At 39.9% G+C, this 12,855-nt stretch overlaps 1 protein-coding gene across 1 annotated transcript in view; it reads right to left on the reverse strand.

Moving 5' to 3' along the window:
- PEX7 (peroxisomal biogenesis factor 7) overlaps nucleotides 1-10,547 on the reverse strand; it is a 74,960-nt gene extending 64,413 nt beyond the window's left edge. The window contains exons 1-3 of the mRNA XM_003790295.1: nucleotides 10,322-10,547; nucleotides 8,788-8,845; nucleotides 7,814-7,964 (exon numbers count right to left, since the gene is read on the reverse strand). Coding sequence (XP_003790343.1) covers nucleotides 7,814-7,964; nucleotides 8,788-8,845; nucleotides 10,322-10,436 — 324 coding nt within the window. The 5' untranslated portion in view covers nucleotides 10,437-10,547. The remainder of the gene's footprint in view (nucleotides 1-7,813; nucleotides 7,965-8,787; nucleotides 8,846-10,321) is intronic.
- Between the last annotated feature and the right edge of the window lie 2,308 nt (nucleotides 10,548-12,855).

Below are 12,855 nucleotides of genomic sequence, written 5' to 3' on the forward strand. Positions count from 1 at the left end.
GACAGACAAATAAATCTGAAGAAAAGCACGACTTGTATTAGTCTGCCTTTCCATTCCTTCCCTATCCCCCATTTCCCCCATTCAAGCAGTGGACAAGGCAAATGGTCAACTGAAATAAATAAAAAAAGTGAGAGAGAGATGCAGTACCTGACTTTATGCTTTACAAGCAGAATCCTTCAAAGGCTTATCTTATGAAATTACTCTTGGCAGTAGTGAAGAAAATTAATTGGGGAAATGGAAAAAGAAAAAACCCACTGAACAATGTTTTGTGCTGCTTTATGAAATCCAAACCTCATCAAAACCACAGTTTGAGAGGATAGATTTTATTACTAAAACCAATTCCCACAGAGCTCATTCTTAATCTACAGTAAAGTATTGCCCTTTTTAAGTCTATTTAATTAAAAATTGTGAAATAAAAACTATGTCCGGAATTCTACTTATCTGTAGCAATACAAAAGAAAGGGACCGTGACTTTTAATTACTGAGCGATTAGAAAGGGCTACATATTTCTTTTAAGGTGAAACTTAAATTTTCAAAATGTTTTTCATTAAAGAAAATTTAAAACATGTAAGTAGAGAGAACAGTATAATAGCCCTCCAGACACCATTACACATCTTCTATAATTATCAACATTTGCCCATCTTGTTTCACCTGTCCTGGTTATTGACTGAATGACTCACTGCTGGAGTATTTTAACATCAGACCGTATCACTCATAAATACATCAGATAGGGAAGGTTAGTCTTTTTAACATAAGCATAAGGCTATTTTCAGCCCTAATTAGATTAACAACAACTACTTAATAACATCTACTATTCAGTCCATATTCCTATTTCCTTGTCACAAAAATGTCTTCTTGCAGTTGGAACTGTAAGACCAAACAAACAAATAAGACCCACATATTACATTTAGCCGCTATGGCTCTTAAATCTCTTCTAATCGCGGAAAATCCTCCAGCCCCCACCTTTTTCCCGCCCCCACTTCCCAGAACATTTACTTCCTGAAGAAGCTAAGGTACTGGCCCTGTAGAATGGCCTACATTCTTCATTAGGCTAATTGTTTTCTCATGGTGGTATTTAACTTTTTCCTCTACCCTTCCTATTTCCTTTAAATTGGAAGTTAGATCTGCAGGCTTAATCTGATTCAGTTCAATTTTTTTAGCTTCCTATTGTATTAGGAGGCATATAATTTTTGGTTGACCCACTTTTAGTGATCCTAAGATTGTTAAGAGAAAGTTTCAATTTTAAATTAATGGTTTTAGCATCCGCAGATGATCCTTGCCAAGAGTCATTATTTCATTAAGGGCTACTAAATGGTGATTTTCTAATTCTGTTATTCCTTCTGCATTTATGAGCTATAATTTTATTATAAAGAATTTTTCTTATCAACTGTTTCATTACTCCATAATAAAATGCATACAAGAAAGGCTGGATAAATGCCTTGATTCTTTACCTTTATCAATTTTCAGAATAATGAGTTAATAATCTTCAACAGTAACCAACGTTTTTATGATTATCACAATTCCATGTAGGAAGTAAAAATATACCATGCAGTACTGATTCACTGTTCAAATTTGTCTGGTGTGTTTTTTGGTTTTTCTGGGTTTTTTCTTTTTTGGAGACAGTCTTGCTGCTCTGTCACCCTAGCTGTAGAGTACAGTGATGTGATCACAGCTCACAGCAACCTCAAACTCCTGGCTTACGTGATCCTCCTGCATCAGCTTCCTGAGTAGCTGAGGCTACAGGCAAGGGCCACCATGCCTGGCTAATTCTTTTCTGTTTTTAGTTAAAGACATTTAAATATACACACATATGCTTGTATTCATCTATGTAAAAATGTAGATTTTATATTTTTAAATAGCTCTGCCAGTAATTCCACTTCATATTAGCTTGCACCAAAACTAAAAGTAATTTCTAGTTTTACATAATTTAAAATTATCCAATAAGATTGCATAATTCTCCTCCATGTTTCCTAATAGATTCTAATATAGGTGATATGAAGTTCTAACTCCTCACAGTGAGTACAATTCGCTTACTAACTTGCTTTGGAGATAGGCACAGTGTTGACATCTATGCTAAGTGTATTAGAAAGGCTACCGATGTAGCAGCGATGGCTGGGTGTCAAAGTCCTTCTCTATCAAAACACAGTCCATTACAATTTCCATCCACTTAAAACTATTATTTTCTCTTCTTTCAAAATTTTTTGAAATCTTTGAGGGATACATAAATGGACTGTGAATAATTACTTTGCAAGGTAAATCAGATCACTCCTTTAAAATACCCCAAATATTACGTAGCACACATTGACCAGGTTATTAGAACTGAATGCTTAAGGAAAGACAGTGGGTTCCAAATATTGCTGTGCACTGCAATCATCTGGGAATCTTTAAATAATACTCGCTATTTAAATAATACTGAAGCCTGGCTATAGCCCCTAGACATCATGACCTGGGCATGAAGAATCTTAAAAGCTTTCTGGGTGATGCTAAGGTATTATAAAGTTTAAGAAACCCGGAGTTAAAACATGCATTTGCATAAATTTTAAAAATTTTAAATACCAAAATTTCAGAAGTCTTATTTATAGTTCTACCTAAAAGCTAACACCCAAAAAAGTGAATTAAGTAGAAACTGAGTTATACTTATCCATCCAAGTATGTCTGGCTTTCTGGCCACAGTGTGTCCCTCAAAATCTACAGAATCCATCTTTCTCCTGATTTTTCAAAACTTAAAGGTCAATCTCCCCTAGCCAAGCATTCAAGGCCATCAAGACCTGACCCTTATCTATCTTCCCTACCTCATCTACAATTCTACTACACACACTCCATGTTCCAGACCCACCAAAGGGCTTGTGGTGTCTGAACATGTCATGCTCTTTCATAATCAGGGCCTTGCAGATGTTCTTCTCTGTCAGAAATATCCTTTCCCCTTTGGCTGCCTAGCAAACTAACTGCCGAAGATGCAACTCAAATAACACCTCTTCTGCGACAGCCCCTAATTTTCTCTCTGCTCCTGCTAGACACCTCTTTCAACATTTCTCACACTGTATCAAATGATTTGTTTAAATGTCCCAAAACTATAACCAGAGAACAGACCATGGGTCTTATTTATATCTGCATGTTCAAGGACCAGCATATGCCAGGCACACAGTCTATGCTACCCGTATAGACAGGTCAAGCTCTTTCAATGTAAGTTTCAACTTTAAAATACTAAACAAAGCCCAAAAATGGTCAATGAGCTTTTTTTATTATTATTATTATTTTTTAAGACAGGGTACTCTACCACCCAGTATACTAGAGTACAGTGGCATCATCATAGCTCACTGCAACTTCAAATTCCTGGGTTCAGGTGATCAATCCTGCCTCAGCCTCCCAAGTAGCTGAGACTACAAGCACATGCCACCATGCCCAGCTAATTTTTCTATCTTTTCATAGAAATGGGGGCTGGCTCTTCCTTAGGATGGTCTCAAAACTCCCAATCTCAAGTGATCCTCCCACCCCAGCCTCCCAAAGTGCTTGGATTATAGACATGAGCCACCATGCCCAGCAAAATTCAATGCTTTTAAAATATAAAGAATGAAAAGTGATGATAGACATTAACAATAAGCCTTGCTATTTAACACTGAAAACAAATCTTAACTATTTTTACAAATTGTAATGAGCCAACTGATAATTATAAATTAAAACATTAAATTGATTCTGTGTCATCTTTGAAGTCACTGTAACCCACTGTTAGCACTGAAGTGCTGTAATCACAAAGTAGAGAAACAAAATTGTCAACTCGCCCTCTCTTTTTATCCTTCTCACTGAACTTTTAAAAATGTTTATATTCTCCCATTCCTATTCAGCTGTAGGCTAAGCCAATGACATTTTTATGGGGCTTGGAAGACATAATGACCTCTGCAGATATCAGTTAAACAACATAAAGAAGATTCGTGCTTTGATGCTAAGTTTAGCTGCCATGCACAGAGACGATGTCCATGTTTTTATGTCTTTTCATTTCACCAAAGCCTTCATTTCTCAAGATCTAAAATATACCTAAATGTTGGATTTTCTAATTCATCTGACGATCTGAAAATTGACTGTTGGACATTTATCACATATTTAGCACACGGTAAAATGGGTAACTAGAGGAGTTCTAACTTGTTTTATGTTTTCCTAACCCTATCACACAAAGAGCAAATAACAAAATAGCTCATATTTATTTAGTGCTGGTTCTGATCCAAACACAACAACCCTATGACACAGACTCAGTTTACCAATGAAAAAACTAAGGTTTAGGAAAGATAAATGACTTATCCATGGTCTTAACAGCAAATTTAAGTTATAGAGCTGGATTCAAAGCCAAGGTTGACTGGAGCCATGCTGTTCACCCTAATTATATACTCTCTTTAATGGGAGAAACAGCCCATTATTTGCCATTCCATTTCCTGATATAGTTTCCCTGAACATATTAGTAGAAAAAAATAGGAATTGGTCAAGTTCATTTACTTATTAACTTATTCAACAAATATTTACTAGCTCCTCAAAACTCTCATTTGACCTTAAATCTTTTCAAGTGTTTCTGAGTATTTGGTACATACAGACTGAAGTGACTCCTCAAATTCACCTGCTGAAATCCTAACTCCCAAGATGATGGTATTAGGAGAGAAGGCCTCTGGGTAATTAGGTCATGAAGACGGAGCCACCATAAAAGGGATTAGTGCCCTTATAAGAGGGACTTCCTAAAACTTTCTTGCACTCTTTCTACTATGTGGAGATACAATGAGAAAACAGTAGTCTTTGACCTGAAAAAGGGCCCTCACCATAACCCAACCATCCTGGCACCCTAATCGTGGACTTTTAGCCTCCAGAAATGTGAGAAGTAAATTTCTGTTTTTCATAAGCCACCAAGTCTATGATACTTTGTTATACTAGCCAGAACAAAGACAGAAATTGGTGCCCAAAAGCGGGGGTCAACAAATACCTAAGAAAAGCTATCTTCCAATTGTAATTTCATGTAACGGAACATGTGAAATAATAAACTGATCACTCATGCTACTTTTAGTTGGATTTTCTATTACACTAACATCCAAGACATCCTGACTGATAAAAATGCTTACCAAAAATTGCATTTCAAAACAAAATGAGAAAGGGCAACCCAGAATAATAGTCTGCAAACAAACAAGTAAACAAAAAACATTAAAAAAAACCACAGTGTGGGCTCGGCGCCTGTGGCTCAAGCGGCTAAGGCGCCAGCCACATACACCTAAGGTGGCGGGTTCGAATCCCCAGCCCGGACCCGCCAAACAACAATGATGGCTGCAACCAAAAAATGGCCAGGCGTTGTGGCAGGCGCCTGTAGTCCCAGCTACTTGGGAGGCTGAGGCAGGAGACTCGCTTGAGCCCAGGAGTTGGAGGTTGCTGTGAGCGTGATGCCATGGCACTCTACCCAGGGGGACAGCTTGAGACTCCGTCTCAAAAAAAAAAAAAAAAAACCCACAGTGTGTCTTCACTTCAAAAAACTAGTCACAGAATTACAGAATGACATAAACCCAATTATACAGCAATTTAAATAACAAAGATCTAAGTGTTTCACTAGAGGACTCAAAGCAACCTAACACAACATGGCTGAAGACAATGTAAAGACATTTTAGCTAATTTTATTAGAACTAGAGGCTCAAGATTATGGTGGCAAAATCTTATAAAGCTCCACACTGATCAGCACATTTCTGGAATGCATTAGGTATACCACATTAAAGGAGACACTGAAAAACAGGAGAGTGTCAGAAGAGGGTTGCCAAGAGAGTGAAAGTCAGACAGACTGTGTAATCTGAAGACAGGGTGAACAGACGTCAACAGGGTGTGAAGATGTACACCCTGGAGAAGGGACGACTAAATAGGACATGACGGCTACTTTCAAGAGTTCTCCAAGAAAAAAGGGTTCTGGCTGGTGCCTGTGGCTCAAAGGAGTAGGGCGCCAGCCCCAGATGCCGGAGGTGGCAGGTTCAAACCCAGCCCAGCCAAAAAGAAAAAAGGGTTCTCACCACTTCAGAGAAAAGCATTAGAGCAATAGCTGGTTGCTATAGAAGGTAAGACTTGGGCTCAAGAAGAGCAATTTCTAACCACTGGAGATCTAAAACTCAGACTCACTTTCACTGAGATGAACACTAAGTGACCATCCATCAGAGACATTCCAGAAGAATATTTCTCAGAGAGTAGTGTACAACCACTGGTTGTACAAGAGATGATTTTAACTGACACATACATTTATTTTATTCATTATGTATTCATTTTAACATACATTAAAAACAATATAAAATGTACATTCTAAACCAGCCATCAATCTCATTGTTTAATGAATAGTACTGTTTGGGGATAAATGAAGTAACGATTTAAAGTTGATTTAAAGAAAAATATTAAATCAATATATCCAACTTAACTAGATATGTTATGATGTTGGTTATTGTACTAGAATTTATAAAGATAAGCAATAAAAGCCACCAAAGATTCAAGGGGGCTACAAAAACTTCTAAGAAGATTATTTTTAACCAAAGAAAGGAAAAACATTAAGTTAATTATGGTACAGGTAGTATAAGAAGACGCCAAAAATCATGGAAGTACCATAAAAATGTTGGAAGTCTGGACATTTGTGCATTTAATAACTTAAAATTAAGTGGTTCCTTTACCAAAATTGTCTAAGCGTTCAGTGATTATCTGAAAACATAGTAATTTACAACTACATTTATTCAGATGGCTGTCACAATAAAATGAAAACTAAAATTCTTTATTATTTCCGTAACAATTTTAGAAATGTTAACAGCTATAGCTATAAAATGTCTGGACCCCTCATATAACTAATCTTTATTAGTTATAAAGACTAATCTTGCAGCTAATAAACACTCATTAAGGACCTCCTATGGGCCAGACACTGTGGTAGATACAAATGTTCTTTTTTTTGAGACCAAGTCTCAAGCAGTCACCCTGGGTAGAGCGCTGGGGTGTCATAGCTCACAGCAACCTCCAACTCAGGATTGAGCGATACTCTTGCCTCAGTTGTTTTCTATTTTTAGTAGAGACAGGGTCTCGCTTTTGCTCAGGTTAGTCTCAAACTCGTGAGCTCAAGCAATTCACTCTCCTCAGCCTTCTAGAGTGCTAGGATTACAGGCATAAGCCACCTCTCCTGGCCTGGTAGATACAAATTTAAAAGTAAGGCGAGGAAAATATTAAAACATTTAAGGTAAAACACCAAAAGCTAAAGTCTTCGCCATCATGTTCATTAAAAAATACATATGTATTTGAGTATAAATGAAACCCAAACTATTTTCTACACTACACATACATACAAAATCTGGATATATGAACCAGATTTAGATACAAAATTCCTTTAGTAAACTCTGCCTCACACTGAGTACGTGATGCCCTTGCTCCAATGTATTTTGAAAACACTCATGAATCTTCCTGAAACCCTAAGGGCAATCTTGTGTAGTCTTTGTGTAAAGTCCACCTCTTCTGTCTTAAGGCACTAGCATGGCAGGCATATTCTTATAGCATAAAGAAAGTGATGGGCCTCTCTAGAGGAAATGATGCCACAATACACTCTGGAGGCATTTTTTCTGTCTAATGAGAAGCCTGACCTTTTCCTTTCTTTCCCAGCTCCTTAGGCCAAGAAGTACTTTATATTTGAATAATCAAATAATAAGTGACATCTAATATGTATAAGGAACACTAAAGTTTAAACTTGTCCCCTGAAGACATTTCTCCATGTGTCCATCTGCATATGGATTTCAACCAACTCCGAAAAAGAAAAATGATCAGCCCAGAAACATCCCCCTCCTACCTCCTGAGTGTGTTCTTTATAGACCTGCAGAGGCCCTGTGGCTTGGGCGGTATCCCAGAGCTGCAGTGAGCCATCACCACTACAGGTGACAAGGACATGTTCATTGTTCTCACTCCAGGTCACATCAAACAAACCATCATTCCAGTCAAAACTAAACCAAGAAAACAAAAAACAGAAACACTTAGGCAGCTAAACAAAAATGAATAACCATCACAATTTTACAGAGTTTTTTTCTTACACATTATCTGGTATAATCTTCACAATTATGGGAGATAAGGAGACCAGGTAATTGACAGATACAGAAACAAATTCAGAAAGATTAAAAGAATAGCTCCTATCATAGAGATAGAAAACTGCCCACCTGGATTAAAATTAGGTCTCCCAATGATAAACATAGAACTATCTACATAAAGGCAAGCTGCCATACCTGGGTGCTCACTGATTTTTGTGGTTTATAAGGTGGGCCAGCAAGCACTTCAAAATACCAATTTAGACCAATAATTTCAGCTTGTCCTTTACATCTTTTACCTGAGCTATGAACAGGTAGTTATTTTCCGTCCAGATTTTTTTCACCTTTGACTAACCCTAATGGAAATGTTAAGGAGTCCAACAGTCCCGTGTAAGACAAGAATTTTGGAAGGAAAGGACAGGAGAATTCACAAAAAGGATAATAAGCTTCTGTATGAGTAAAGCTAAACTACTACATTAAGAAGAAAGCAAAGAGAGGCAATACCACACAGTATACCAGTTTGCATTTTTATATTTAAGTTTTATAATTTATAAATGGACACTAAGAGATAAGCTTTAGAAGTAGCATAATCATAATGTCAAAAAATTTCTATATTATGCCAATGCTGAAGATCCTTTTATATTGCAAATCAAAATATCTTATTGATCAAAAAGTCAAAACCTAATTCTATAAGGCTTTAATACCAACAGAAAATATATATCATTAATAATCAGAGACACTTTACCTTCTAAAAAGTCTAAGCCCAGATTCATTTTGATCCAATATTAACAGGGTTCCACAGCCTAAAGGGAAAAAAAATTAATCAAGATCATACAGTTGAACCTACTGGGGTAACATCTAAGGTCAAGGAGGTATCAAGAACTGAGTACTCGATTTCACTACCACAAAAGTTACTGGGAGCGTGTAAACAAAATGACCAGGATTGTGTTCTCTTTTCTGTTTTTCCACAATGTGCTTCAATCACTAAATATTCAACTTACCATCTCACCTATGACTGGAATCCAGATACAGACCTAACAGAGGGAACAGACATTTAAGGGCCTATTCTGTGGCCAGGCAAGATATTAGGGACACAAACTTTCCAAGGTGGTGTTATCATCCCCATTGACAGATGAGACACCTCAGGCTTACAGACACCAGGAATGGTGCTCCTTCTACTAATATATCTTGCCTCCCCAATAAATCTAAAATACATCTAACACAGAATTTTAAAACATGAATGTGGAAATACCTGGTAGAATTTACTATATACCTGGTGGTGAAGTACTGAAAATAGTATTGGCATCAGTTATTTATCAAAGATGAAATATTTTACTAAAGAACCAATGTTTCTTAAAAGTTATATTTATTTTTATAGAGACCAAGGGGAAAATTCTTTTCTGTGCAAACATGACTGTTTAAACCCGTAGTGTCATTAGGCTCAGGAGTCTCAAGTGTTGTAAATAGGAACGTACAAGCTCCCAGTGCTAATGATGAAAATACAAGAAAGCAAATATTTCCCTCCAAGTTTTAGAAACCCTATTTTTTTCTGCTATTGGCCCAAATATAACAGAGCACTGACATTATGCAATGACTTGTTGTATGCTGATACAGTGTGTAAATAGCAAGGATATAAAATTAAAAAGAGCAAAATCTAGAATGGACCCATGCCTTTCCATCCAGTCCACCACCAGAGACAATTAACTTGAGCCTCTAACAAGTGCTTGTGAATGCGTATTTTCCAAGAGACAACACAAGGTGAGGACAGAACTTGACACATTTCGTGACCGCACTAGCGAGAATCTCCAAGCGCCTGACTGCTCAGCCTAGATGTTTCGCTCACAGCTCAAATGCAGACTGTGGGACACACATGGGCCAGTTAGCAGGACATGGAGTGACGCTGCAGACAGTCCTCCAAGTGTTGTTGGACCCGTCAGACCGGCCACACAGGCTCACCCCGTTATCCGCAACGGGGCGCGTACCTAGGGGTGGCTAAGAGGCTACGGTGGAGACCGTGCGGTCTCGGGAACAAGGACTGGGCTACTAGGCTACATCCACAAGCTCCCACGTGTAACTGAAAATGACTGACAGCATCTCCGGGCCAACTCCCCACGCTTGGCAAAGGGCGGTGCAGGCGGCCAGTGCCTCTGCTTCCCCCTGGCGTTGACTTGTGGCACCTTCTCCTCTCGGAAGTGCTTTCCCACGAGCACAAGAAGCTGGAGCTCGCCGGGTCCCCGCCCCCCGCCCCGGCAGCGCGGCGCGGCGTCGCCCGGCCTCACCCGCGATGCCGTAGTGCTGCGAGGTGGCGCAGGCCAGGCGGCCCAGGAGGTACGGAGAGAACTCGGCGGCGTAGCCGTGGCGGCCCGGCACCCGCAGCGTCCGTGCCGCGCTCATCCCACCCGCCACCACCGGGCCTCGTCGCCCGGGCAGCGGAAGCAGTTCCGAGTTGGAAGGGTGTGCTGGCGACTCGGAGAAAGAAGTTAGAGACACCCAAGAAGACCAGACGGAAGTGAGAGCCCGGTGTCCTGAATTGTACATTCTGATTGGTCTATGAAGTAAAGGGCATCGACTCCACAAGTGGCCATTTTTGTTTGGGGCAAAACAAATGCGCGTTCCTAAAACGGAAATGATCTAGAATAGGCGGTAATTCTGACTTTTAATGCATGTCAGCCTCCTCTTCGGGACCGTCTGGTTTGTATTAGCTTTGGAAAGATTAGCATCAGGAAATTTTACCTGATGATTGCAAAATGAGACGAGTTATGGCAAACTCTGAAACCATGCAGAGTCGAAAGGACGATCGATGTGTTGCACAAAGTAACTTGAAGAAATGTTAACGTAAGTCAATGCGGTCTCGAGCAAAGGCGTGGGCTGGTTAGTCTAGTTAAACACTGTAACTGGAAAAGGTGAAACATCGTCTCCAGACCAACTCCTCATGCTTGGCAAAGGAGGAAAAGGGAGCTGGCTAGTTGTAGTGAAGCTAAGAAAAAAAAGATATCCTCATAAGCAACGTGGTTTTTTTTTTTTTTTTTTTTCTTGTTAAAGGGTTGAGATCTTGCTCTGTTGCCCAGGCTAGAGTGCAGTGATGCCATCATAGCTCACTGCATCCTGGATCTCCTGGGTTCAAATGATACTCCATCTTCTAAGTAACTGAGACTATTGGCTATTTTTTTTTTTTTCAAGAAATGAGAGCTCACTATGTTCCCCAGGCTGGTTTTGAACTTGGCTTGAAAGTGATGCTCTGGACTCAGCCACACCTGGGATTATAGGTGTGCCCTACCACATCCTGGCCTTTATTTTTTTCTTTAATCGCTGTACGTGTTGTGTAGTAATAAGTTCTCTGATGCTAGGGCCAATTAAGTAAAACTAAGACTTATTTATTCAAACATTTGCCGAGCATGTACTATAGAGGATGACCATAAATAATGTATTTGCCAGACCAACACACTATTAAGAATAAAAAAGGGTGCAGCTAATAACTAAGCAGGTCAACAGGCACAAATCTAGTCATATGATCACCTTAAATATACACCAAGTACAGCATGAGGCATTTGGGATTCAAAGCAGTAAGACAGAGTTCATGGCCTCAAGGTATTACAATCTAGTAAAGAGAAGACATCTACATGTCTTCTACAGGTTCGGAGCCTGTGGCTCAAGTAGCTAAGGTGCCAGCCACGTACCCCTGAGCTGGCAGGTTTGAATCCAGCCTGGGCCTGCCAAACAACAACAGCTGCAACCAAAAAATAGCCGGGCATTGTGGTGGATGCCTGTAGCCCCAGTTACTTGGGAGGCGGAGGCAGGAGAATCGCTTGAGCCCAGGAGTTAGAGGTTGCTGTGAGCTATGATGCCACAGCACTCTAGCCAGGGCGAAAGCTTGAGGCTCTGTCTCAAAAAAAAAAAAAAAAAGAAGACATGTAAAGTTGAGTGTAATCAAAATACTGTAGGGCAGTGATTCCCACCTTTTTGGCACCAGGAAGAGATATCATGGAAGATAATTTTTCCATAGATGGGAGTGGTGGTGGTAGTGATGGGAGGAACTGTTTGAGGATGATTCAAGTGCATTACATCTCCACCAGGCATTAGATTCTCATAAGGAGCTTGCAACCTAGGGCCTTCCCATGCACAGTTCACAGTAGATTTGTGCCCCTATAAGAATTGAATCTGGGCTCAGTGCCTATAGCTCAAGTGGCTAAGACGCCAGCCACATACACCAGAGCTGGCGGGTTCCAATCCAGCCGGGGCCTGCCAAACAACAATGACACCTACAACCAAAAAATAGCCAGGTGTTGTGGTGGGTGCCTGTAGTCCCAACTACTTGGGAGGCTGAGGCAAGAGAATTGTTTAAGCCCAGGAGTTGGAGGTTGCTGTGAGCTATGATGCCATAACACTCTACCCAGGGCGACAGCTTGAGGCTCTGTCCCAAAAAAAGAAAAGAATCTGCTTCTCTGACAGGAGGCAGAGCTCAGGCAGTGATGCAAGTGATGGAGAGTGGCTATAAATATAGATGAAGCTTCCCTGGCTCCTCTGCCCACCATTCACTTCCTGCTGTGTCACCTGGATCCAAACAGGCCACAGACTGGTATTGGTCTGAGGCCAGGGTTGGGGACTGCAGTTGTAAGGCTATGAGAAATAAGAGATATTTTGAAAAAGAGATTGTCAGTGCTGAAAGTGAAGGGATGGTAGGTAAGTTTTCAAAAAGGAGGTAGTCTTTGTGGTGAGTGCTCACAAATGAGTAGATTGTCTTTAAGTAGACAAAGAGATGAATGTCACTGCAGGAGCGAGAATAATATGAGCAACCCAGGAGACATAAACTAGC

The sequence above is a fragment of the Otolemur garnettii genome, unplaced genomic scaffold (genome assembly GCF_000181295.1).
Source record: "Otolemur garnettii isolate 467f Iridium unplaced genomic scaffold, OtoGar3 scaffold00042, whole genome shotgun sequence".
In the NCBI taxonomy this organism is placed as follows: domain Eukaryota; kingdom Metazoa; phylum Chordata; class Mammalia; order Primates; family Galagidae; genus Otolemur; species Otolemur garnettii.